This window comes from Glycine max, chromosome 1 (genome assembly GCF_000004515.6).
Source record: "Glycine max cultivar Williams 82 chromosome 1, Glycine_max_v4.0, whole genome shotgun sequence".
Taxonomy (NCBI): domain Eukaryota; kingdom Viridiplantae; phylum Streptophyta; class Magnoliopsida; order Fabales; family Fabaceae; genus Glycine; species Glycine max.
In genome coordinates, this window is record NC_016088.4 from 4,584,593 (window position 1) to 4,611,422 (window position 26,830).

Here is a 26,830-nt window from a genome sequence, read left to right on the forward strand (position 1 = left end):
ATGTCCTAAAAAGGAGAAATTGCTTCAGTATTGATCCTCCATACATCAACTCCGAAAATTAAAAAACCACATTTCTTAACCATATATGGAGAAATCACATTTCCTAACCTATCTGGAAACTCCCACCACCTTATGCAACCTAGATTCTCGAATTTGGCCGTTCTATCTGAAGAAGCTGCATGCCTAAATTTATTTTACGTACCAATCAAAACATTGCACCAATTCAATTGATCGATTAATAGGGACGGATCTGATTTTTTCTGATGTCTCTTTTCTAGTTATTTTTATGGTATTTTTTTAAAAATCACATAATTTTAAAATTAAATCATAAAATTAAATATTAATACAACTACATAAATAACATAAGAACAGTTGAAAATAGACGCACAGATAAATCAATTTCAATAGGGACACAATAAGTGATGCATGCGTATACATGAGTGCACAGTTTTGTGTTGAATGAACATACTATCAATTTCCTGAGGGGTAGGACGACTTTAATTTACCTATGTGATGATGCTGCCACGAGTGTTACCGGAGATAGAGGGATCAATTTTTTATTATTATTGAAGGGTGACTTAATTATATCACAATCCAAATTTAGAAATAAAGGGAAGATCAAAAGAGAAGCAGATATTTTTCCCCCATCAATTGCCATAGAGTAAAAGATTGCATGCTACAAATAGAAAGGTGAATATCAACCATCATCATATAATTAAGGAACGAAATTCTTCTAAAGTGATTTATCTTTAAAACAAAGTGTATCAACTAATAATTTAATTTGAAGCATATTATATTTTTATTAATTAAAAAATACAAAGATATTTATTCATTTTAAGACCAGTTCATTTTAAAAGTCTTTTTAGTTTCCACGCATTTAAGTTTTCGGTCTTTGGTCAAACAATGCAATATTTGTCTATCAATTGTTGCAATCTTGCCCTCCTTTAGATTTTCAGCGTGGATCTGACACTCCTTACTTTTGGTGGGAAGAGTAGTCTACTTCAACTGTAAAATTATTTAAAAATAGAATCAAATATTCAATTATCATACTAGTGTAAAATTAATTTCCTAATTAATGATGCAATCTAACATTGGAATAATTAAATTTCAAAAAAATTAAGTGATCGAGAAACGTATTTAACAGCGTAACTTAACAACATAGTCTCTTTCTCTTTGTTAATGCTTTAGTAACTCTTGTATTCATCTTGGCACTTCTGGTACAGTTTTTATAAAATATATCATTAATTTGCTGATAAAAACAAACAACATACTCTCTTATATATACATTTTTAATTGAAATTTGTTGACAATAATAAAATTGTGAGTTTTACTATATATTTAATAAACATCATTTATAATTAAATACTCTTTTGTACTCAAATATAATTAAAAAAAATGCCCAAGTTAATTTGATAAACTGAAATATACATAAATTTTAACTCATATGTCTAACCTTATTTAAGTATGAATGAAATAATTTTTAATATATTTTAACCAACAACATAAGTGAGTATAAAATTAATATTAATAATGTGATTAATAATTTATGAGCTTTGATTACCTAATTCTGATCGGTGTGAGAAAATAATATGCGTCTAATCATTAGGTCCCTAAGGGGAGGTATCTAAAGTTAATAAATAATACAATTAATTCCTTTTGTCATCGTGTTATTAATTGTTCTCTAGGACTTGTCTCATTACAAACTTTAAAATTTAAAATGTGTAATCAGGCAAAAGAAGATCAGGTTTTTGGGTTTCAAAAGATCGCATTATGCACAAACAATTCTTATCTTCTTAATCATATCTTCAACAAGTTATGTCGATATTCTAACTTCAGATAAATTTGTTGTTGGTAAATTTATTTATCTTTCGTTTGGTATCAAAGCCAATTTTATATGATTTAGTACCTGATAGATTATAATATGATTACGCCGTGAGAGGTTGCTTTTTTTATTTAATGAAAATTCAACAAGATTTTCATTGACCAGATTGCAATTCACCCACCCGTATTTCAATTGTTGGGCTGTGCTACTGGGTTTCAATTGTTAAAATGATGCGATAATTATTAATTGTAAAGTGTTATTGTTGTAATGTTTGTTTTACATGCTTACCTATCACTGTTATGCGAGCTCTTCATTTGATTTGCAATTATGTTAATTGGCTATGCGTGAATTTTTTTTCCTGGATTGTTGAGTTGGACTGGGGGCGATGAGTTTTTCAATTCTCATTGTTAGTAACTATCACTTGGTTAATGGTCAATAATACTGAATGAGCATTCAGGTTAAAAGGTAATTGTTGTTAATTGTTATAATTATAATACCTGATTTTATTTGATTGGTTGATAGATTACAATTATTGGATCAGGTTTGAAATTCAGTGATTTGTGTATTCTAATAATTGCACAGGTTCAATGGCTTAATTTTATTGAATGGATTTGAATTTTATCTTTAATTTAAAGGATTTAATTCGCTCCTGCTATTTGCGGGATTGCTTTTGAAGTTTAGTCTCCATTCAATTTAGAATATTATGTTACGTTGATTATTTTATTTTATTTTTTAATCAAGCAAATTGTCATGCTCTAATGTAATATTAGTTTATTTCATGACAATTGTTTTTTTTAATACGCTATTAGTAATTGATGTTGAACTTTTTAAAAATAATTTTATTCACTATAGCATAACCTATGATTGATATTTGAAATATATCTTTTATAATTTATTTCAAATTTATTTATTTCCGTTGTTATGAATATTTGATATTTTCCTAGATAGAATTTAAAAGTTAGAATACCTTAATTTATGGATATTACTGTTTAAGCTCAAAATGGGTAATGTTTTTTTAATTGATTTATGAATTAGTAAGGATGTTTTTTTTTTTTAATGTATTTGTCTGTTGATTGGATCATGGTTTTGGATCATAGTTTTGGACAAGAGAAAATTGATTCTTGTATGAGAATTTTCATAGATTATTATAAGTTGTTATCGTCAAAGTGATACCACTTATATTGATTCATTGAAAGTTTTTATAATTTGAGGAATGTTTTCAATCTTTGCATGCAATTTCGTGCCCAAAAGGGGTTGTTGTATGTTTAGGTTGATACTTAAGAATAAATGGAGTTATTGGAGAATGCACCAAGTTTAGGGATTTGTTTGTCCAAAGGGGACAATTTCCTGGAACTTGTGTATGCTCATCGATTAATCCATCTGAGGTATTGACTTGGGTTGTAACCTTGGTTTGTGCATTTTGCCTAAAGGGGAATATGCTATTTACTAACCTTACATTGATAGCTCTTTCCTTTTCTTAGCTATATCTTTTCATATAATATGTCCTAATGCATTCTTATTTTGACTTACCAGTGAACTTTTCTATGAACAATTGTTATGCTTCCATTGAGATCTTGAATGGATCAAATTACCACATTTGGAAGCAAGATCTGAAATTCTCTTTGGAATTTTTGGATCTTGATTTAGCTTTACGTGAGAGTAAGCCTGTGATCAATTCAGAGAGCACACCTAAACAAAAGAAACTATTGACTAAGTGGGAGAGGTCTGATAAGTTGAGTTTGATTGCTATCAAGAGGACCGTCTCTGAACATCTTTTGAGTGGTCTGCTAGAGAAAGTGAAAACTCAAGAGTTAGAGAGAGGTATCAGGCATCTAATAATGCTAAGTCTAGATGTCTGATGAAGCAGTTAACAGACATGAGATATGATCATGTTAGGGGCATGGGGGAATTCATTATGAAGATGGTTCACATCCAAACTAAGCTCAAATCTCACCAAATTGACCTTAATGAAAAATTCAAAGTTAAACATACCTTAAATAGCCTACTCATTGATTTCACACAAATTAAAATTGCCCACAATACCATTAGTGAAAAATGGAATGTGAATGACCTTACTACCGAGTGTGTTGTCGAAGAAGAGAAACTCAAGAAAGAAAAAGATTGACATAGCCCTATTATCAGTCCATGGCAAACCTACTTCTGGCAAGGGACACTGGAAAAAAACAAAGAGTGCATCTAATACTTCTTATAGATATCAAGGTTTAGGGAAACCAGGTAAGGGTCAGCACCACAATCAAGGAGGTTCTAGGTTAGCTATCTTTAAGAAAGGTATTTGGTGAAAGGAGAAAGGGCATAAGAAAATTGACTGTGGAAAGTTCAAGGCTTGGCTAGAGAATAAGCAAAAATCAAGAGGTAATAACTTAGCTTTTATTTGTCTTGAGTCTAATCTAGTTGATGTTCTTATAGAGTCTTGGTGGCTTGATAGTGGTTCCATAACCCATATTGTTCTATCTTTTCAGGGCTTTAGAAATTTGAAGGAAAGCAAGCTAAGAGTAGGAAATGATCTTGAAGTATGCGTAGAGAAAGTGGGAGACGTTAGCCTAATTTTAGCATCTAGATTTGATTTGGTTTTGAAAGATACCTTTGTTGTGCCTTTTTTTAGGAGAAATTAGATTTTTATTTCTTGTTTAGACAAACTTGGTTTTAGTTTTTCTTTTGGTGATAGGAAAATAAATCTGATGTTGAACTCCTAAATTATTGGTTATGGATCTTTAGTGGATGGTTTATATAAATTGTCTTTGGATTATGATAATACTTCTTCATCTTTAGTTGTTGAGAATTCTGTTGCTAAAAGGTCTACATTTGAAGAAAAATCCCTTATGTTGTGGTACAACCGCTTAGGTCATATTTCTAGGGAAATGGTTAAGAGATTGACAAAGACAAATATTCTACCCTCCTTGAATTTAGATGACTTGGGTACTTGTGTGGGTTGTATAAAGGGAAAGTTTACTAGAACCAAAAAGAAAGGTGCAACTAGAAGTTCAGATCTCTTAGAGGTCATTCATATAGACATTAGTGGGGACCCTAACTCTTGCAATTTGTGTTAACAAATTTTTAATTACATTCATTGATGATTTTTCTCGATATGGTTATCTTTACTTGATTAAAGAAAAATTTAAAGCACTTGAAAAGTTCAAAATATTTAAAACCGAAGTGGAAAAGTAGTTGGAAAAAATTATCAAGATTGTAAGGTCCGATCGTGGTGGAGAGCATTATGGTAAATATGGTAGCACATGCCAACATATAGGACCATTCGCCTTACACTTGTAGGATTGTGGAATTGCTCCACAATACACCATGCTTGGGACTCCTAAATAAAATGGTGTAGTCAAAAGGCATAACAAGACACTTAAAGATATGATGAGAAACATGATGAGTAGATGCAACTTGCAAGAATTTCTATAGGGAGAAGCCTTGAAAACAACCATTTACATCCTGAATAGAGTTCCCAATAAATTTGTTCCCAAAACTCATTTTGAACTTTGGATAGAAAGAAAACCTAGCCTGAACCATCTTCGAGTCTAGGGTTGCCCTGCCGAGGTAAAAATTTATAATCCCTTGTAGAAAAAGACAAACCCCAAGATGAGTCGTTGTTTTTTTGTTGGATATCCAGATCGAACTAAAGGATATAGGTTCTTTTGTCCTGATAAAAGGAACAAAATAGTAGAGTCCATGAATGCTAAGTTTTTGGAGCTTGATGTGGTGGACCTTGTTATTCCATCTAATGAGATTGATGTCGAGTCACCTAAGACTATTTCTCTGCCTCTACCTATTCCGGTTGTTAGTGTTTCGAGTTTTGTTTCGATTAAGACTGGGGTTCAGATCATCCCAATTGAGACTAGGGTCCTAATTTTTCAGTTGAGACCATAGTTGCAATTGGAGAAGTGGTTAACTCTCAGACTAATGATATACTTGATCCTCCTACTATGGGTGAGAATGCACAACCAGTTGAGCAAGTTCTATAGGTTCCTTTAAGGAGGTCAACTAGAAAATGAGACCTGCTATTGGTGGTGACTTTCAAGTCTATCTTAGTGAGTATTCATATGACATTGGAGATATTGTTGATCCAAAGAGCTATCAAGAAGTTGTTTCATGCCTTTAGTCAGAAATGTGGAAGCATGCAATGAATGAAGACATGCAATCTATGATAGTTAATGGCATATGGGAGCTAGTTGATTTGCTTGAGAATTGTAATGCAATCGATTGTAAATGGGTCTTCAAGACAAAGAAGGACTCAAATGGTAACATTAAGAAATTTAAGGCTAGATTAGTGGAAAAGGGTTTTATGCAAAATGAGGGTGTTGACTTTAAAGAGACATTTTCGCCTATATCGACAAAGGATTCCTTTAGAATCATTATGACCCTCAAAGCTCACTTCGATTTGGAATTGCACCAAATGAATGTGAAGACAACTTTTCTAAATAGTGATTTAAGTGAGACAATATACATGTAGCAACCTGAAGGTTTCTGTATTAGTAGTAATAAGGACTTTGTATGTAAACTAAAGAGGTCGATTTGTGGCTTGAAACAAGCTTCTAGATAGTGGTACCTAAAATTTGATGAAGTTGTGACTTCTATGGTATTTAAGGAGAATAAGGTTAATCAGTGCATATACCTTAGGGTTAGCAAGAGAAAATTTATCTTCCTTGTGGTATATTTTGATGATATATTATTGGCTTCTAATGACCTTGGCATGTTGCATGAGACAAAGCATATGTTAATGAGATCTTTTGACATGAAAGATCTTGGTGAAACCTCTTTTGTGTCGAGGATTGAGATTTCTAGAAATATATCGCATTATACACTAGAGTTATCTCAAAAAGCTTATATTAATATAATTTTAGAGTGATTCAATACAGAATTATGAACCTGGAGATGTGTCGATTGTCAAAGGTGACAAATTCAATAAGAACCAATGTCATAAGAATGAGATTGAGCGAGCAAAGATGAATGATAGACTTTTTGGGAGTGGTCTGAGCAGCCTCATGTATGCTCAAGTATGCACTGGGCCCAATATTGCTTTCATAGTTGGCGTTCTTAGTAGATACCAGTTGAACCCTAGGAATGATCATTGGATAGTTGCTAAGAAGGTAATAAGGTACTCGCAGAAAACTAAGGAGTATATGTGTGTATAGGAGAGTTGATAACTTGGAGGTCGTGGGGTACACAAATTCATATCTTGGTGGCTACTTCGATGATAAGAGATCGACTTCTGGATATATCTTTATGATGGCTGGGGACGCAATATCATGGAAGAGTAAGAAACAAACTCTTGTTGCCTCTTGTACTATGCAAGCAGAGTTCATTGTTTGTTTTACTGTTGTTACTCATGTTGTTTGGTTGAGGAATCTTATGACAAGACTTAGCATTATGGACTCCATTGCTAGGCCCTTGAGGATTTTATGTGATAACAACATTGTTGTGTTTTATACGAAGAATAATAAGACTTCTAAAGGATCTAAGCACTTGAAGTTAAAGTGCCCAACTATTAGAGATCTTGTGAAAGATGGTTCCATAGTGGTAAAGCATGTGGACATAGATTCCATGTTGGTTGATCCCATGACCAAGGGACTCAAGCCTGTAGTTTTCATACAACATGTTGAAAACATGGGCATTGTGAGTTCTTTTGATATGCTTGGTTAGTGGGAGCTTTATATTTATGTTATTTCCTTTTTCATGTTGTTGGATCCTTATTTTGAATTTTGGGAAATGATGTATTGATGACATTTTACATTTGATTTGATGAATAAATGATGCGATGAATTTAATTATGATACCTTTTGTATGTGTATATTAGATGTGAAATTATTAAAGCTCGGTGTCGTTGAGACCACTGTGCCGATGGTCGACACTAAAATTGGAGCTAAGCCATAATGATATTAAATCTCAGTGTCATTAGGATCATTGTGCCAACAATTGACACCAGAATTGAAGCTAAGGCCTGATGGTTTCTTATTAAACCATGTAATTTCTTTGGCTTTCAACCACTTGAGAGAAATTGAGGATTGACGAAGAAAATGACAGTATGGCTTTTTAATCGCATTGGCACGTCATTTCTTGCTACACTCCATATTGATAACTAGTCGACGAAGTTGGTAATATGTGTGACCATGGAAGGTGTTACATCAATAAGGGATGTAATTACTGCCATGAAACGGTGTTACATGGCTTTTGTTGGATAGAGTTTAAATTAGGTGTTGTATCTTGAGATTATATGTTTTTTGGCCACAGTATGTTGTTAACTCGAGATTCGTTTTCGAAAATGTTTTTAAAATTAAAGATACACAATTAATTTTGCCTAAATGGAAGAATGTTAGAATTTTCTTATTAACTCTTGTGGGATACAATAATTGAATATTTAGTTTCGTCAAAAATGAGCTAATATTATGATTCCTTTGATAATACTTAAGCTCATTAATAATGTGATTGATGGTTTACGGGCTTTAGACACCTAATTCTGATCAGTGTAGGAAAATAGTGTAGGCCTAATCATTAGGCTTATAATGGAAAGTGCCTAGGGTTAATAAATAGCAAGATTAGATCCCTTTTGTTGTTACATTTTTAGTTGCACTCTAGGGTTTGTCCATTGAATACTCTAGTATTTAGAGTGTGTGATCTAGCAAAGAAAGGTCAGACTTTTGGGTTCCAGGAAATCGCACTATGCACAAACAATTATCATCTTCTTAATTATGTCTTCAATAAATAAGTGTTATGTCAGTGTTCTGAATTTATATAAATTTATTTATCTTACAAGATGGAGAAGATAAGTGGGTATGAAAAGAATACCCATCTGACATTTATTCAGTTAAATGAATGTACAAGATTTTAGTCTCACATATATCGTTTGATTTATATGTGTTTTCTTTTTGAAAAAATTATAGTTAAAATGTGTTCTTAAAAAAAAAGACATTTGTCTGAAAATTATCTTAAAACCGACTTCTCACTTTTTAGAATCCAGTATAAAGACATATTATTTCAATTAATATCAGGAATTATTTTGATATTTTAATAATTTTTTAGGTTAAATTGATATTGTTTCACAATGTTGAGGACTAAGATGATTATTCAGCCAAAATATTGTTTAGCTATTTAAGTTGTTAATGATATGATTTTTCTAATGTATATTCATGAGATGAGATAAAAAGGTAAAAATAAAAATTTCTTATTAAAAAGAAAATTAAAATATTTATGCGATTAGTCGATAAGAAATCAATAAATAAATTTTTATTAGAAATCAAGTGAGTTGTATTGGTAACATTAAATTAACGTTATATTTAATTTTTCAGTTTTTATTTTTTAATCACTTCTCTCCATATTATATATGAAAGAATTTAAAGTATTTAATAAGATGAATTTTATATTTTCACAACATATGATGATGATGATGATGATGATGATGATGATGATGATGATGATGATGATGATGATGATGATAATAATAATAATAATAATAATAATAATAATAATAATAATAATAATAATAATAATAATAATAATAATAATAATAATAATAATAATAATAATAATAATAACTTTATATTAATACCAAATGTATAAAAAAAACAAACATTTAACGTTTAAAAAACATTTTTCTGATTTTAATGCTTAATCGACCTTGGAAGTATTCGTACAAGAGAAAATATATTTATGCATTACCAAATGTATAACATATACATTTATATTAATAAGACGAGGGAAAGAAAAAGACCGGAGGTGAAAGATAAAACAAATTTTAAAATTATATTTTTAATTTGGTAATGCGTGATTTTGAATTTTTAATGATTTTTTTTATTATGGTCGCATTTTTTAATTGTATAATTGAAAAATAAAATTCTTCTATCAATTTATTCTTAAATTATCAACACAATTTATTAATATAATTAATAATTATTTACGTAAGTACGATATCTACTGAATTGGTATTTTGATAAACTCGTTAATAACTTTAATTTATTTAAATCTTGTACTATACATAAAGTAAGTAACTAAGTATAACACAAAAACGTGTTAACGTATTAACAAGTAAGTCTATTAAAAGATTGTGCAAGGTAAAGTATCATATTACCTACGCTAATGACGTCACATTGTAATACGTTATTTAAAATCGAAGATTAAATTAAACATTATTATATACTACAATAAACAAATAAAAGCACATTTATCAAGAAATAAAAAAATAATGTGAAAAGAAGGATTAAAGTCAATTTCAATGGTAATGGTGTGGTGCGTGATGACCATTATGCCCCAACTTGGGAGTCTTCCTAGCTAGCTCGCTATACCTCCCCTATAAATATCACCCACAGTCATCACTCTTTATCCCCTAAGTCCTAACCATCAGAACCTGTCTCAGATCCAAACTAATCTAACCACCATGGTGGGTTGGATAATTGAGTTTTCTCTCAATTTCTCCCTCCTTTTTACTCTAAAAGAGTAGTGTTATATTAATATTTCACACCAAATAAAATTTTTGCAGGAACTAGAAGCTCCACAAGTTAGCACATGGGAAGGGTATGTGGATTGGAGGAACAAGCCTGCTCTTAGAGGACGCCATGGAGGCATGCTTGCAGCCTCCTTCGTTCTGGGTCAGTCTCAAAATCATTTTTTTTTCTTTTTCAACAAAAAATAAAATCATTTTCACACACATACTATTGGAGTATCTTAAGCCAAATTCAATGCTGTCTCGATTTCTTTTTCATGTACAATGACCAAATTGAGAATCAAACCTAAATTTTCATGCATATTTTTTAAATTCTCCACAACTAAATTCGGTTTTGACTTTCGACCCAAGTCCTTTTTCTTAATGTTAAAGAAGAAGAAAAAGTAGTTTAAGATAAACATATAAGATGTTCATACTTCATACCATAATAATTGAATAGCTAGTACGAGACAAATTCATTGTGATATGTCAAGTATTGATTTCCGAGGTTGTTGTGTTGTGTTTTGTTAATTTTAGTGGCGGAGATATTGGAGAATCTGGCGTTTTTGGCCAATGCTAGCAACTTGGTGTTGTACCTGAGGCATTACATGCACATGTCACCTTCAAAGTCTGCAAATAATGTCACCAATTTCATGGGAACGGCCTTTATTCTTGCCCTCCTCGGTGGTTTCTTATCCGATGCTTTTTTCACCTCTTATCGTGTCTATCTAATAAGTGCAGTTATTGAGTTCCTGGTAAGCCACCGCAATGCATATATTATTAATTTAGTACACTACTCTAGCTTGTTTTCTCCATGTAATTAATGATGATATCACTTTTTATGCTTTGTGTGTGTTTGTGTGTGACTTTCTCTCACTAACTCTCAATTCAAAGCCTCCAACCTACGTACTAAGTTAATTACCTTTTTTTAAACAAAATTTCATTAACCTATTCAACACCTTAAAAGAGAGAAAATTTAGAGAAAAATATAAATATAATAGGATTTACTATGTAATACAGAGAGATAAAAAAAATAAAAGAGGTTGATAAAGTGTTTAAAAAAAAATATTTGTGTATCATTGTTTTTTTTATAACTTTAGCTTTTGCACTTATTGTTTTTCTATTTCCATGTTATGTGGCTTAGTGAAAAGGGATATCGAATTTTGTGTTTCTCTCTTTCTTAACAAATTTTAAATAGATAAAATTTATTTAATTAGTTATTATATAGGAGAATAATTACATAAAAAAAGAAGAGATTTTCAATTTTTTTTTATGGGTGACTCTAGGAACACGTGTCCGGCAAAAGGATGTGACGTGTCTACCGGAATAAGAGTCAGTTGCAAAGGTTTGCAACTTGGAGGGTAGGGTTGAATCAAATGGTGCAATTAATCAAATTCTCATCGAAGAATTGAAAATGTGAATGCTATTAAAAGCACTTATCCAACCCTGGATTCTTGTTCTTTTGTTGCAATTCCCTCTCCCACTTGTGGTCTAACAAAACCTTGTGATATGAATTGCATGAATTAATGCCCACTCAGATACAAGTCAACAAACAGACCAAGTCAAGAATATTTATTAATTTGGGGCACAAAATGGGGGAGAGGAAAAAGATACACAATCATTTACATAGGTTTATGTCTCTTCTCATTTGATCCCAATTAAAAATATCACTAGAAAATATGTCTACTAGCATATGTTATAAGTTATAACCTTGAACTCACAATCTTAGTGGTGGCCAGGGAAGAAACAGAGTAGCTGAGAGAAGAAAAAAAGTAATGCATGAGCATGGTGCACATAATTATATAATTGATCTTGTGGTCAGCATCTAACAACATACATCATTTAAATGGGAAGGGCACATAATATGGCTGTTAGTGTCCGACGACTTTATCCTTTTGCTTAATGGAGTGGAGGAGATAAAATAATGTTGGTGGGAGGAGATTTTGTCTTTCTATATAATATGATTTTTTGGTGTTACATGAAGTAAAGGTGTGAGAAGATAAATTATATATATACATGATATAGAATGCTTAATTAATTAATTAATTATAAAGGTTAAAGTCTAAAGAGTGTTTTATTTTAAAAACTATTAAATAGAAAATGAATTTTTTAACGTATGAAGTAATTTTATATTATCTTGATTCTTTTAAAAAGTATCTTTAAAAGACTTGTTAGCATATCTTTAATTAATTTATTAAATAAAAGAGGACCCACGTATTATTTTTCATGCAACGTATTTAATTTCCTCTAGTGCCAAGGACCCCTTTGTTTAGTGCATCTACTTTTGTCGTTTTGGCTCCTCAAATCTCGCCCATACTATTACGTGTCATCGTCATCACTTACTTACTCAGAGTAGCTGTTGTACAACTCATCCTCGTCTCCTAATTATTTTTAAATGATTTATAAAAAAATTATCTAAAAATTAAATAGAGATAAGAATATAGTTAAAAATACACTAATTAATATTGTTTAAAATTTTTAATAGACAGATAAATAGAAATATTTGATGAAATAGAAAAATATATATAAAAACCAGAAGGAGTAATAAAGAATGAAAAAAATAGGAATATTGAGTCAACGCTCATTAGCATTCCACAGAACAATTAACCATTTAAATACATGAACTCAGGACAATAACATCTGTGAGTTCAAATTAAGTAAGACATCATTTTCACTTCACTCTATTATTTGGGAACAGCTTAATAGTAGCCAAGTGAATAAGAATAAGAATTTGTAACGTGTGCTCAAAAGCCTCAACAGCTCAGCTCGCGAATTCGTCAGCAAATTCCTTAGAAAAATAAAACCATGCACATTAAGGAGCATGCACTACTTAGTAACACCTTGTAATTGATTCAATATTTTTTTCATTGGTATTTGGTTGGTATATATCATGTCCAACCTAGCTAATAAGTGCCATTACTACCTCTAGCAGTGCATGGTCCTTGAAAATCTTTGTGGTAAAAGATTTTTCATAATGAACACCTTGTCTTCATGTCTTTGTTTTTTTTATTCTAGAAGGTTTTCTTTTCTAAAATCTACATATTCTAGATTCTAGAAGTCGTAAAGGCACATATATGGCAAGTTCGCGTATTATACATAATAGTTTTTCTTTAGCAAAGAAAGTTTGTGAACCACGTGTGTGGTTGTCATTTGGATGATCCATTATCACCACCACCCTTTCACATAATTAAAACTTACTCAAAAAGCCAACATAGCACAAGTGACATTTCATAAATGTTAATAGTGGATTATAATACGTCCTTGTCCGTGCAAGGTCTAGACACTGAGGTGGGGATGGAGGCATAGACACGTGACCTAGGACCCTGTTTTATGTTGAACACTTTTGTGTATAGTACTATACCATTCTTTATTGTTGGTCAAATATTCAAGGAAATATGGTAGGCACTAGGCACACTTATATTTGTTATGTAGTAGTCCAAAAGCATATCCGCTGGCAAATTTGTGATATTTTATTGGTTTGCTTTCGTTATCTGAGCAAAAACAAAGGGAAATAAGGGTTAGAAAAAGATTGGTAGGTGTCACTAATGTGATCAAGGCAATGCCCATGCCATGTGCATTGATGTCTAACATTTGGAAGTGGTACCCACCAGATGATATTTTCTTGCAGCTTTTGTGTTGTGTTGTACATTAAATTGGGCCCATGAATTGGGACAAACTTGGACTTGGAGGGTTGGTCATTGCTTCCTGCAAAGGTCAAAAAACTATTTCTAAAAGAGTGTACGAAGCAACGGATGCGGTGCTGCAACTAGTTTGGGCCTGCTATAAAAGCCCTTTTCCAGATCAATGGCCCATAAAAGATGAAGAGTTGGTTAGGGAGAAAGCATAATAATGTGACTAACCACTAAGGTCTTTTAATTCATGTAGCTAATCCTATTTGGGTCTGATCCTTTTACACCTAAAATCAATTTCTTTAACTGTAACACACGTTTGAAATTAAAATTTGTATTTGCAATTAATTTTGGCATACATCTCAATTACTTTTAATGGTATAAAATTAATTCTAACAAAATCAAGTTTACATGTCTTTAAAACAAATGAGTCATTAATATTTAGTAGGATTAGAGTTAATGATATGAGTGCTCTATATGAAAAACAAAATTCTGTCACGAGCTAATCTTATCGTAAATATGAATGTTCTTATTCAAATATGATTGTTTCTTATAGAAAATACTCTTGGTATTGTTTGAAAAATCCTTCTTTTGAGTTGTGAAACTGTGAACTGAGATTTTATCAGGGATGTTGCATGTAGAAACTAAAACAACTAAAGGGGTTTAGAGTTGAGACATTTTTCATTTTTTTTTCTGCTTTGTTATATTGCAAAAAATGTGACATGGCTAAGGAACATGGATTTTTTGTGCAGGGTCTGATTGTACTCACCATCCAAGCTCGTGATCCTTCATTAAAACCACCAAAGTGTGACTTAGACACCCCATGTCAAGAAGTTAATGATAGCAAAGCAGCAATGTTGTTCATTGGCCTCTATCTGGTGGCTCTAGGGGTTGGAGGAATCAAAGGGTCACTGCCAGCACATGGTGGTGAGCAATTTGATGAAACCACTCCATCTGGGAGGAAGCAGAGATCAACCTTCTTCAACTACTTTGTCTTCTGCCTATCATGTGGTGCCCTTATTGCAGTTACTTTTGTGGTGTGGATTGAAGACAACAAAGGGTGGCAATGGGGTTTTGCAATATCTACTATTAGCATATTTGTGTCTATCCCAGTGTTCTTGGCTGGTTCAGCTACTTACAAGAACAAGATCCCTTCAGGAAGTCCACTTACAACCATTTTAAAGGTAACTTTCATTACACCAACCTCTACTTAAGCTATCTGCTTACTTTATAAGAAGAGTTTAATTTAATTTAATTTCTATATACTATCAATATAAAAAGTTTTACAGCGTCAATAAATCGGAAATCAGAAATTAACATAGGTATGACTTTTAAAATGATTATATAAAAGTTAACACAATTACCATATATAACAAATTGTATTTGGATGACAATGGAAAATCTTTTTACACTGTTAGTACATATATTATTTACTCCTATAAGATAAGTGAATTTTTCATTTTTTTCTTCCATTGTTGCCTTATATCGCCCTCTGACTAATTTAGCATGGTATGTGATTCTTGCTTTAAATTTGAGCAGGTTTTGGTTGCTGCTTTACTGAATATCTGCACCTACAAAAACACTAGCAGTGCTGTGGTAAATATGGCTTCAAGCCCTTCTAATCCACACTCAGGTAGAATGGAATCAAAACTAGAAACTGCAAAAGCAAGCACAATAGCTGAAACCCCAACGAGCCACCTCAAGTTTCTCAACAAAGCAGTTACAAACAAGCCAAGGTATTCATCACTAGAATGCACTGTACAGCAAGTAGAAGATGTAAAGGTAGTATTGAAAGTGCTACCCATATTTGGATGCACCATCATCCTCAACTGTTGCCTAGCTCAGTTGTCCACATTCTCTGTTGAACAAGCTGCCACTATGGATACCAAGCTTGGTTCCCTCAAGGTTCCACCGTCTTCGTTACCAGTTTTCCCAGTGGTATTCATCATGATCCTAGCACCAATTTATGACCACATTATCATCCCCTACACAAGGAAAGCAACCAAATCAGAAATGGGAATCACACACCTCCAAAGGATTGGTTTTGGATTAGTGCTCTCCATAGTTGCAATGGCAGTGGCTGCTCTTGTTGAAATCAAAAGGAAAAGAGTGGCCACTCACTCAGGCCTACTTGATTATCCTACCAAACCACTACCTATCACATTCTTGTGGATTGCTTTTCAGTACTTGTTCCTTGGATCTGCTGATCTTTTCACCTTGGCAGGATTGTTGGAATTTTTCTTTTCAGAAGCACCAATAAGGATGAGATCATTGGCCACATCTCTTTCATGGGCCTCTTTGGCAATGGGGTACTACCTAAGTTCAGTGATTGTGTCTATAGTAAACAGTGTCACTGGAAATGGCACCCACAAACCATGGCTATCTGGTGCCAACTTTAACCACTATCACCTAGAGAAGTTCTATTGGCTCATGTGTGTGCTAAGTGGGTTGAACTTCCTACACTACCTGTATTGGGCCACCAGGTACAAATATAGAGGGACAGGTACTACTAGTTAATGAAGCAAAGGGGAAAATTTTTCATATGGTTTAATTGAGCATTTTCAAGAGTTCATCGATCAAATTTTGGCCATGCAAGTCTTGTATTGAAGTTGTGTTCAGCAGGGTGCACAGCATTTACCCCCCCAATTCAAATAACATTGGGATATCTTATATATATATGCTAGAATAATAGAATAGAAACAGCACAGGAAAAAGAAACAAAAATAGTGATATAGCATCATGTGTAATCATTGTAACTCTTTCGTTTATCAATCAATAGAGTGAGAGCAAAATGATTTTTATTCAACTTGTGTTTGGGACGATTTATTAATCTGTACACGATGTGAAAATGGAACGACACAACCAAATAAACGAGATCAACCATATGAATAAACCATTACAACAATGTGAAAAGTAGAACACACAATTCAGACCCTTAATAAAAAGAAGTAAACGGATTAAAAAAATTAAAAACAAACGACATCTTTTATCATAAACACAAACTCGCACATATAAATAAGCAATATCACCTTTCTTTTGCACCAAAACAGATAATTCGAAGAGGTTCTGAAAAGAAAAAAAAAGATTAATTCAGTTGTTGCATCTTTATAAAATAACGTTGAACAAAAAATGTAATAAGAGGGGTACATACTAAGTCTTGGTATACATAAAGGATAAGTAGTTTATAATAGAATTGTTTTGATTTACATAAAATAAAAGTAAAACATATTCATCGGAGGGATAAAACATAAGAGTTTTTCCACTTCATCAATGACTAAAGAGGATTCCATATCGTTATAGAACATAAAATTCAGACGAACTTTAAAATTTATTGAACGCTACTTTTATAGAAAACATAATACTCTCACCAAGTTAAAAAAAAAACACATAATATAAAACCCGCATCATTTGGCATAGTAATTAAAAAATAAAAATAAAAAGAGGTAATTATCATATTTAAAGTTTTTGTAGTAAATAGAAATTTTGAGTCCAAAAAAATGTGTAAAACATTAGATTGTCCTTAATTTAGCATTATTTAATTATTTATGAAAATTAACATTCTGTTATTTTAATTATAATGATAAATATTCGTTATTTAAGTTTTTGATGTAAATGAATTGGGTCTCTCATCACTTAGTGTTTAAAGAGGGATCTATGCTTTCATATAACTTCACTGGATTCCGTTTCACGTACACACATTTCAAGACATTGAGTTGATTAAGTCAAGTGAAAAGAACATGTTAGTTATACCATATATATATATATATATATGCATCATGGTCTAACAAGGTTCAAAATCTATTTTCTAATGTTAGTAGAAAACGCTAACTTACGCATGAATGAGTAGATGTTGGCAATGCATTTTTCAATATGTTGGCAATATTCATTGTTATTCTGTCTCTCTAATCGTATCAACTATCATTTTCCAAAGTATTATATGTGTCCTCCCAAAACCGCAAAGCCTTGGCACCCCCTTTTCCCTCACGAGCAGAGTGGCATTGCCGCTTGCTTTTTTCTTTATTACACAACAAACTCAATATCCACAATAAATTCAACTGAGAGGGACAGTATAAAAAAAAAAATAGAGAGAGCAAAGAGTGAGATAATACGCGAATGTGACCATATAAAAGAACATAACAGCAGAAAATACAACAAAAAAAAAAGTAAAGATTAACTTTGCAACGTAGGAACATAACCCACTTCCTTAAGCACGCATCCTACAATCTAAGTTTTGTTTTTCTTTTGATAGATAAATATTAGTAGTTGTTAAGTAGTTATTAGTAGTTATTAATAGAAGGATTTAAATTCGTGATCTCTTTTTCTTGTTCTTCACCTGTCCTCTAGGTTGGCCTTCTATTATACACACAATAATTGTAGGGGAAATGAAAACACACGATCATATAAGCACTTACTTCTTACAATGGAGTTCAAGATCAAGAACGTCTCATCGTTCTTCCTTCTTCTTCTCCAATTCACCGTGACACTTCAAGAGGGAACAACAAGCACCACCGGTGGCCACTGGGTTCAGCTGCAACGCAGCATAGGCATCTCCGCCATGCACATGCAAGTAATGTACGACAAGAAGGTAGTGATCTTCGACCGCACCGACTTCGGCCCCTCCAACATCTCCCTCTCTGGCCACCGCTGCTGCTTCAATCCCCGCGACCGCTGGTACGCCTCAAATCAGATCCTCCCCAACGGCAAAATCATCTTCGGCGGCTGCTGCGGCGGCGTTGTTTTGGTTCCTCCGGTTCTTGAAACTCACCCGCGACCCCAACAGCGGCGAGGAGAACAATCTTTACCCTTTCTTGCACCTCCTCCCCGACGGCAACCTCTTCATCTTCGCCAACCGCAACTCCATCCTCTTCGACTACACCAAAAACAGAATCCTCCGCAACTCTCATCCCATGACGGATGAGAATCCTACATGGGTTATGGAAGTTATGCCGATTCCTAGGGTTATGCCTGATATGATTCTGCTTCCTAATGGTACAAGGTGAACCAGATGCTATTGGTGTTGGATATTGTGGCGGTTCAGGAGGTGACAAGGTTTGGGTAAGCTAAAAGGAACAATTCTAACCTAGAACAATGACTGAAAGCTTTTGGGGTTTATAACATATTTGGTTTTTAAGAATAGAAAAAATATATAAATTTGTAGGTGATTGGTGATCTATGATTCTTCTTAGGATCCATTACGGAATTGTAGAAGCTTATTGAGTTCTTAACTCAGATGAGGAGAAGAGAGAATGAGTTTCATGATTCAATATATTGGAGATCATAATCTTTATTAACTTAATAGGATTCTCATTAACTCTTAATGCATTAACACTAACATCTACTAATTTTGACTAATATCTACTCATTTAGACCCATATCATCTTATTTAATAATCTAACAAACTAATTTAATTTGATCACATAAAATAAAACTCACTAATAATAAATAAATAATATAATTATTTTATAATATTAGTCTATATTAATTATCGAAATATAAAAGACCTATTCTTTTATGGCCTATGTTGTACATCTTTTAATTTTTCATTTCATGTTACGTTGGAAATTTCCTATTCTATTTAAGTTTTTTCTTTCTACAGCCCTATTCTATTTAAGTTATTCATCAGTTTTTGGTGAATCTTATTTTATCACTGAGTTTGTTTGTTTTTTCCTTTTTTCATCAGTTATTCCTGATATGTTATTATCTCTTACTTAAACTAAGCTTTGATTATTACGACTACCCCGTAGGTGTTAGTCAAAATAGTAGTATATCTATTATCTACCCTTTTAATTTGTCACGTGTTCATTACTTAAAGAGTTAAAGCCATTCTTAAAAATCAACTTTAATCTTCAGCACAAAAATTATACAGATACTCAGCAAAAACAAAAAGCATCAATTATACATATAAGTTTAAGGTAATGACGGCCCACGAATTTATCGTCGTATTATTAAGGTTCTCATCATTTAAGGATTGCAATTCAACTTAATGTGTATTCATAATAACTATGATAATGGTATGAAGGCATTCTTTTCTTTAATGAAATATAGATACTATAATATGGGCTTTACTAATCACGTCTTAAATTTGAAAATTCGTTACCTAAATTTTAAAAAAAAAATCATATAAAGGTCACTGCAGGTCAATTTTATCAAGGGGGGAAAGCATAGTCATTGCAAATTTGCAACTATTAAAAGATAAGACGAAATTAGTACAAGTCAATTTTTATTGCTACATTACGGAAAATATAATACATTTTATTTATAAACTTCCAACAGAGAATGCTTTCTTACAATTGACAATATGGACTCTCTTTTTCTTTCTTGACAAATTAATTCTTTTACCTTTCTATCATCTCAACAATCACTGGTTGAGATTGATCATTTTTCCGAATGGATTAATATTTCTGACTTCTGAGAAGTAGGCAATATTATATGTTCCAAACTCACACTCACATGATCCTTTTGCTACGACTTGGAAGATCCCACAGTCATTGATAAACTCCTCACTGCAACCTTGACTACACCAACCACATTAAGCTGCCTCTTCTCAGGACTCAAACAATGGCTATCATCGTTTTTATTGCTGTCTTCTATTTGAACTCCCACAAAGTATGCAACCTGAACAAACAGAGGATTCAGTAAAACTAAAACCCCGGAAGCTCCTCGCTATGTGAAGGTAGAATTCAGCAACAGTCAATATAATTTAGTAGAATTTGTTCTCTGACATTACTTTTACCAAAAGTTCACCATAAAAAAGGGTCAGAATAAGTTGGTATCGATCTACATTTTGCACAAAGATTTCCAGTTTAGCTTGTATACAACTAAAATAGAAGTGTAATAAATCATCAAATTCAAGGCACGTAAATGTGAAGCACTACTATCTCATGATGTATAGCGTATACACACTTAAAACCCGTATATTAAGCTGAAAGCATCTCTTCCCAAAGTGCATGCAATGTATCCGTGACTAAATTAAATAAACAAGACGCTTACTGATTGCATCCATGGCAAAACAAAATTCAGCCAATTAACTAATTATAGTTGGTAACTCAAATTAAAAAGCCTGGATCAATCAGTCTATTCTATGGAAAATAGATTGGACGGGAGGAGGCTAGACCTGGAATTTTCATCCTTCTAGCCACAACGAAAAGGAGAGTGTGGAAAAATCCTGGTATCAAATAGGTAAGCAAAAGACCGAATCTTCACATGTGAAATTGTAATCAGGCACAACAATGGACTGTAAAAATTATCCAAATAACTAAGACAGAATTGCAAATATATTTATTAAGGCATCAACTACAATGTCAGCTACTACTCTTCATCACAAGACTTTCAGCCATCAGATTATATCAATTCAATTCTAGAAATCATAGATCTGTACGTTAAAGGTAGATGATGATACATCACCCAAACTTACATAATACTTGCTGTAGTGCAATTTCCAATGAACAATCCTGAATACATTATAACTTTTTGCATATCAGTTTACTGACTTCCTTGCTTGAAAGTTTTAGTTTTTTTTTTTTTTTTGTGGGGGATTAGTAAGAACTGGTAAAAAGCAACCAAATACAATCAGTTTTGTTACTATATGAACAATTACCTTCTTAACAACCTAGCCAGAAATACTAGTTTCTACCACATTAAAAATTATACCAAGCACACAGCAACAACTATGGACTCTTTGGTTCTCCAACCCAACTATTAGAAAACGATTATTCCAGAGCAACAAATCACTTGCCATGCACAAGGAATGAGAAATTTCAGAGTTTAGAATCATAAAGAGGATACTTCAACAAACAACATGAAAATTTCTATAAATTTAAATATTGGTATGCATTACGACCTGACTGATTAGAATACTAAAAAAATTGGTACTGTCAAAGCAGCAAAAACAGTAGTTGTCATCTAATTTCCAATATAATGACCATAATCATGTTTGACTGTGTTAAAATTCTCTCTGCTGTCCAATCGGACTGTGGAAAACAAATGACTGACAGATAATGAAAAACAGACGTTTAAGATTTATATTTCAGCTAGTAAATACTCTGTCAAGATTACCTTGCCAGAAGCATCACGAACGGGTGAGATATGAAGAAAATTCCAAAATGAGCTTTTGTCCTTCCTGTTAGTGTTGCAGAAAACTAATTCAGCATATTCAATAAATCAACTTCACAGCTTAGGCAGCAGAAACAAAAGTGAAGTATTAACCTGTAATTCAAAATACGTACTGTGCAGGGTTGTTCTGTTTTAATGCTCTCCCTTATCTGAACGTAAGCAATAAGAGAAGGCATAACAAGATGGTCCATTCCCATTAGTCTAAGACTCTAAGTTACCAAATTACAAGACAAAATTAAAAAACTTATGGTTAGAAGAAGTGTATTACCAGATGTAATGTCGAGGTATCAGTATCTGTTCCACCTAAAAATCTACAGTTGCGGCCCAAAACTTCATTTTTTGCATAACCTATCAAGTAACAGGATAATTGAAAACATAAGTAAATCTGAGCTATAGGTTTTATATCCTTACATCAGATGCCAGAATTTAGCTCACGAGGCTCTTTTAAGGCTAAGTTTGGATAATCAATAAACACTTTAAAAAAGGCAAAATGAACCAAACTTCTTCCACAAGTTAAAATCAACTTATGCGTCTCAGCTTTTACTTTTTAGAGAAGCCAAATAAGAGAATTTCCATAAAAGTTGAAATGCATAGGTTGATATTAACTTGAGATGAAAACTTAATTCATTTTACCTTTTCAGAAGTTTATGTAAAGTTGATATAATTTATACAAGGTAACAGTTTTAGAACCTGTCAATTTCAAGAAGGCATCACTAGCATAAACAATAGGCATGTCTGATAAACGCGGATTAGTTCTGCAAGGAAACTCAAAATCATACAAGCAACAAATTAAGGGTCTGCGGAAAGCATAAGCTTGTGGAAAAGTAATAACAAAACTAGACATTTCCAACAACTCACAATACAAAGCTTTGTTTGATTCTACCAAGAGAAATAATCAAGGATGTGCTTAAAAGACCCACATCAGGAATGCTGCATCTCTTTTGACACACCAATCTGCCCGTCGCCTCACTATAATGGGTTAGCACAGAAAATATATTGTCCATAGCATTAACTGCACTACGCTTCTCCTCATCACTTGCCTCACACGGCTCTTCTCTCTCCAATTCTGCATCTCACAAAGCTAAAAAATCAGTAGAACCCAAACACTAGGACAATTACTGGGAGACCAAACTGAGCTATTACAATTCTGCATCAAATATAAACTTCATTTAACTTTTTTCTTTATTTAGCAAGTACAAGGATTAATAGGAAAAAGAAAAGGATATAGGAGGATTTAAAATTAGCACAAAACTTAGATACAGTTTTCTAAGTGCTTTTGATTTTGTTCTTGAATTAAAATTGGAGTTTTACTTTGTTATTCTATGTTAACTTTTAATAGAAACATACCGATTATCGAAATGAAACTCTAATATTGAGGATAATACTTAAAGACATCGCTGCTTAAGTACTTTTAGTGTTGTTTATTAATCAACATTTAGAGTTTCATATGGTTACAGTCTATTTTGATAAACTTCTCCATATTATTTCTAGGGTAAGAAAATAAAAAAAATAAAAAAGTTTCTTCATAAGCTAAATTTAGCTCAAACATAAGCTAATTTGTAGAAATTTTCTCATATTAACTTATTCAAAAGCTTATTTTTAACTATGCATAAATAAATTTTAGTTTATTGAAAAGTTCTTTTCTTCATTTTCTATCTTATTTACTTCTCTTAGACTTCCTTTCAAAGAGGTTTATACAAACAAGTCCTTAATCAGTGTAATAAAGATATGTATTAAATATTAAAGGTTAAAATTTATTAAAAAGTGAGACTCCAAAAATTCCGATCGACCACCAAGTATCTGTTTGTTTTAAACAAATCTCGCATTTCAAGACACGTTCAAACGTAATTTTACAGAGACAAAACTTTGGTGTTGAACGTTGCAAAATCAAACACAGCCTAACATAATCAAAAGAACGCATATCTACGTTTTGTCCTAAAATCATTTTTAATTATTATGCAGCTAATCAATTATTAGGGATGGAGAACCAATGCTTAAGCACGAAGCACTCACTTCACTTGCATGAAAAACAAAAGGAAGAAACAAACCTCTAACGTCAGGTTCCAGCACTTGCTCTAATGAACAAACGCGACCAATCTCCGCCAACGAATCGGCGCATACTTCCTTCCGACAGCACCCGAACCCGAAATCCCTCACTCCAGACCCTTCCTTTTTCTGAAGCGGCACCTGTACGGCAACAAAGTGCACGACGGCGCCACCGTCGCTGCTGAAAACGGGGCAAACACGAAAAAGCATCCAAAACGGCGTGCCGTCTTTGCGGTAGTTGAGCAGAACGACCTGCGCGTTTCGCTCCTCTCTAACGGCCTCGCGAATTTCAATGACGGATTTTCTCGAAGTTCGCGGGCCCTGGAAGATGGCGGCGGGTCGGCCCAGGACTTCACGGGCCGCGTAGCCCGTGAGCTTGAGGAAGCCCGGGCTGGCGAAGACGATGGGGTGGCCAGGGATGGAGGGGTCGGTGATGGTGAAGCTGTCAGGCAATTCGTCGAGCGAGTCGCGCGCGTGGCGCGTGTAGCGCGTGTTGAAGGATCGCTGGATAGTTGTTGAACCTAGCTCCAGCTCCATCGGCATCGGCGTTGGTGGCGGTGGCGGTGTGTGTTGTTCTTATAGAACCTTCTTCGATGACGATTCTTCTTCTGCTTCTCGCCGCGGTTGTTCCCAATCCCATGTGAACTCGCGCTGCTGCTGCTGCTGCTGCTGCTTCTTGTTCTGCTTCTGGTGAATTATGGAGTCATGAAAACGACGGCGTTTAGTGTTGTGGAAAGAAGAAGAAGAAGGAATTGTGGGGGTGGAATTGATGGGTGGCCATTTACTGGTGTTTGAAAAATTGGAAGGAAAATGAAAGGGGGAATTAATTATGAGTGAGGAACTCGGAGGACAAGACAACGGAGTGTTACACTACCACAAGAGGAAGGAAGGAACCATTTCCCTACGCAGCGAACCGGAGTCACATAAATTTCTTTCATTTTTTTATTTTTATTTTCTATTGAAATAAAATTAAATATTGTTATTCTTTTTTGACTTTATACTTTTTCTTTTAGATTAACCCTTGCAAAATAAAATAAAATAAAATAAGTAACAAACTAAATTAAAGAAATAAAAGAATAATAGTGGTATAACTTTGGATTATGACTGAATATGGGTTAATAATGTAAATAATTTTAAGGAAAAAATTTTAAATAATTTAGATTAAAGCGGAAAAACATTATTCTTAGAGAGAAAATGTCTCCCACAATATTGATAGGAGAATCTGATCATGCACAACCCGTTGATTTTGATCAAGTATAGCGAAAAGATCATTGAACCTTCTAAACATTAATATTCTTTCTCTCAAAAAAGTAATTTTTTATAAGAACAAGAAGAAAAGAAATTTAAAGAAAAATGCAAAATTATTTTTCTACTTATGTCTATTGACTAAAGAAGAGATATATATATATATTGACATAGACCCCCTTACGTAACAACACAACAAACTCAAAGTAAAACTATCACACCTAATGAACGTTGGAAACCAACATGAAGAAATAATTTGTATAGAAACATAAAAGAAAGAACATGTGATATTGTATTTTAGTATAAGGAACCTTCTAGGTTTGAGCTTTATATCTAGTGTTTATGAACTTTTATCCAAGAAAAATTTAAAGACTTAATTGTCTTAAACTACACCTTCTTTAATCGAACTTTAGTACACAATCCCTATAATATTGGTGTTCATTTAGGTTCTAATTAGTGGTTACACTTACAAGGTTTTGCTCATGTATCTTATTTCGTGAGTGTCACTTAGAGATTAGCTCATATCTCACAGTAGCGACCCCACCACTGCACTCACTAGGTGAATCCTCAAAGAGTGGTTTGTGACCCCACCCCTACAATAATTGTCATCGGATCCATTAAAAGGTATATATATAAACATATGTGCATACCTCAACCTTAATATTGTCACAATTTACAATACACTTCCTCATAGAAATGAGAAACAGAACAATTCCGCAAAATTTTATTTTGGTGTATTTTAGTCAAACAAACAATTTCATTATTACCTGTTGAACTTCATTCATGAAATCACTAATCACATAGAGACAGATGTTCATTGTTGTGACTAAATAATGAGCTTTAGTCACATTTTCCTCAACGACTCAAATACTTATTAGCGTGTCAACCCTTTTGTAAGCGGATCCATAATATTGTTTTCTGACTTGACAAAGTCAAGAGAAATAACACCATGAGAAATCAAATTTCTAATAGACTTATGTCTCAGTCTTAAGTGTCTTCTTTTTTTCATTAAAATTTTTGCTAGTAACTTTAGATATAGCAACTTGGCTATCACAATACATTGAAATTAGAGGTATAGGCTTATTCAACAATGACAAATCACATAGCAAATTTTTAAGAAACTCAGCCTCACTAGTAGCAGTATCTATAGCAATAATTTATGCTTCAATGGTAGAACGTGAAATAATAGTTTGTTTAGTAGATTTTCATGATACTGCACCACCAGCTAAAGTAAAGACATAACCACTTGTCGATTTTGTTTTATCAAAATCAGAAATCAAATTTGCATAACTAAATCCCTCAATTACAACAGGAAAACATGTAAATGAATGACATAATTAATGGTTCCTTTTAAGTATCTAAAAACATTTTCTAATGCAGTCTAATAAGAATGATCAGGATTATTAGAGTGTGCCTTCCTAATCTATCAACTGCATATGCAATGTCAGGCCTAGAGAAGTTTGTCAGATGCAACAAAGAATTAATAATTTGAGAATATTTATGAGAAGAAAATCTTTTTCTCAAATTTTTCTTTAACAT

The 26,830-nt window shown here is 33.0% G+C and overlaps 2 protein-coding genes and 1 long non-coding RNA gene across 4 annotated transcripts; 1 reads left to right on the top strand and 2 right to left on the bottom strand.

Moving 5' to 3' along the window:
- Window positions 1-10,077: 10,077 nt before the first annotated feature.
- Window positions 10,078-16,694, top strand: LOC100794723 (protein NRT1/ PTR FAMILY 4.6). The gene is made up of 5 exons (XM_006573023.3): window positions 10,078-10,217; window positions 10,317-10,425; window positions 10,797-11,014; window positions 14,641-15,072; window positions 15,428-16,694. The coding sequence occupies exons 1-5, from the start codon at window positions 10,215-10,217 to the stop codon at window positions 16,403-16,405; spliced, it is 1,740 nt and encodes a 579-aa protein (XP_006573086.1). The 5' UTR covers window positions 10,078-10,214; the 3' UTR covers window positions 16,406-16,694.
- On the bottom strand, window positions 15,568-19,157 carry LOC121172784 (uncharacterized). Its single transcript, XR_005886430.1, has 3 exons — window positions 18,301-19,157; window positions 16,918-16,954; window positions 15,568-15,873 (listed from the first exon to the last, which is right to left on the bottom strand). It is a non-coding gene; the product is annotated as an uncharacterized lncRNA (long non-coding RNA).
- Window positions 19,158-20,220: 1,063 nt separating this feature from the next.
- On the bottom strand, window positions 20,221-25,023 carry PLP2 (proteolipid protein 2 (colonic epithelium-enriched)). 2 transcript variants are annotated; one of them, NM_001292013.1, is given in 7 exon segments: window positions 20,221-20,503; window positions 21,944-22,007; window positions 22,094-22,149; window positions 22,269-22,348; window positions 22,691-22,755; window positions 22,859-23,066; window positions 24,049-24,720. In NM_001292013.1, coding segments are annotated over 7 exon segments (1,167 nt in total). In that variant the 5' UTR covers window positions 24,590-24,720; the 3' UTR covers window positions 20,221-20,350.
- Window positions 25,024-26,830: the final 1,807 nt, after the last annotated feature.

Excerpts from the sequence above, each read along its gene's own strand:
- PLP2 (XM_006573024.4), bottom strand. The coding sequence starts at position 24,589 with ATGCCGATGGAGCTGGAGCTAGGTTCAACAACTATCCAGCGATCCTTC. Across the intron at positions 22,008-22,093 it reads GTACGTATTTTGAATTACAG|GAAGGACAAAAGCTCATTTT; the intron begins GTTAATACTTCA and ends CAACACTAACAG. Across the intron at positions 21,054-21,943 it reads TTCGTGATGCTTCTGGCAAG|GATTTTTCCACACTCTCCTT; the intron begins GTAATCTTGACA and ends ATTTGATACCAG.
- LOC100794723 (XM_006573023.3), top strand. Across the intron at positions 10,426-10,796 it reads TGCAGCCTCCTTCGTTCTGG|TGGCGGAGATATTGGAGAAT; the intron begins GTCAGTCTCAAA and ends TGTTAATTTTAG. Across the intron at positions 11,015-14,640 it reads GTGCAGTTATTGAGTTCCTG|GGTCTGATTGTACTCACCAT; the intron begins GTAAGCCACCGC and ends TTTTTTGTGCAG.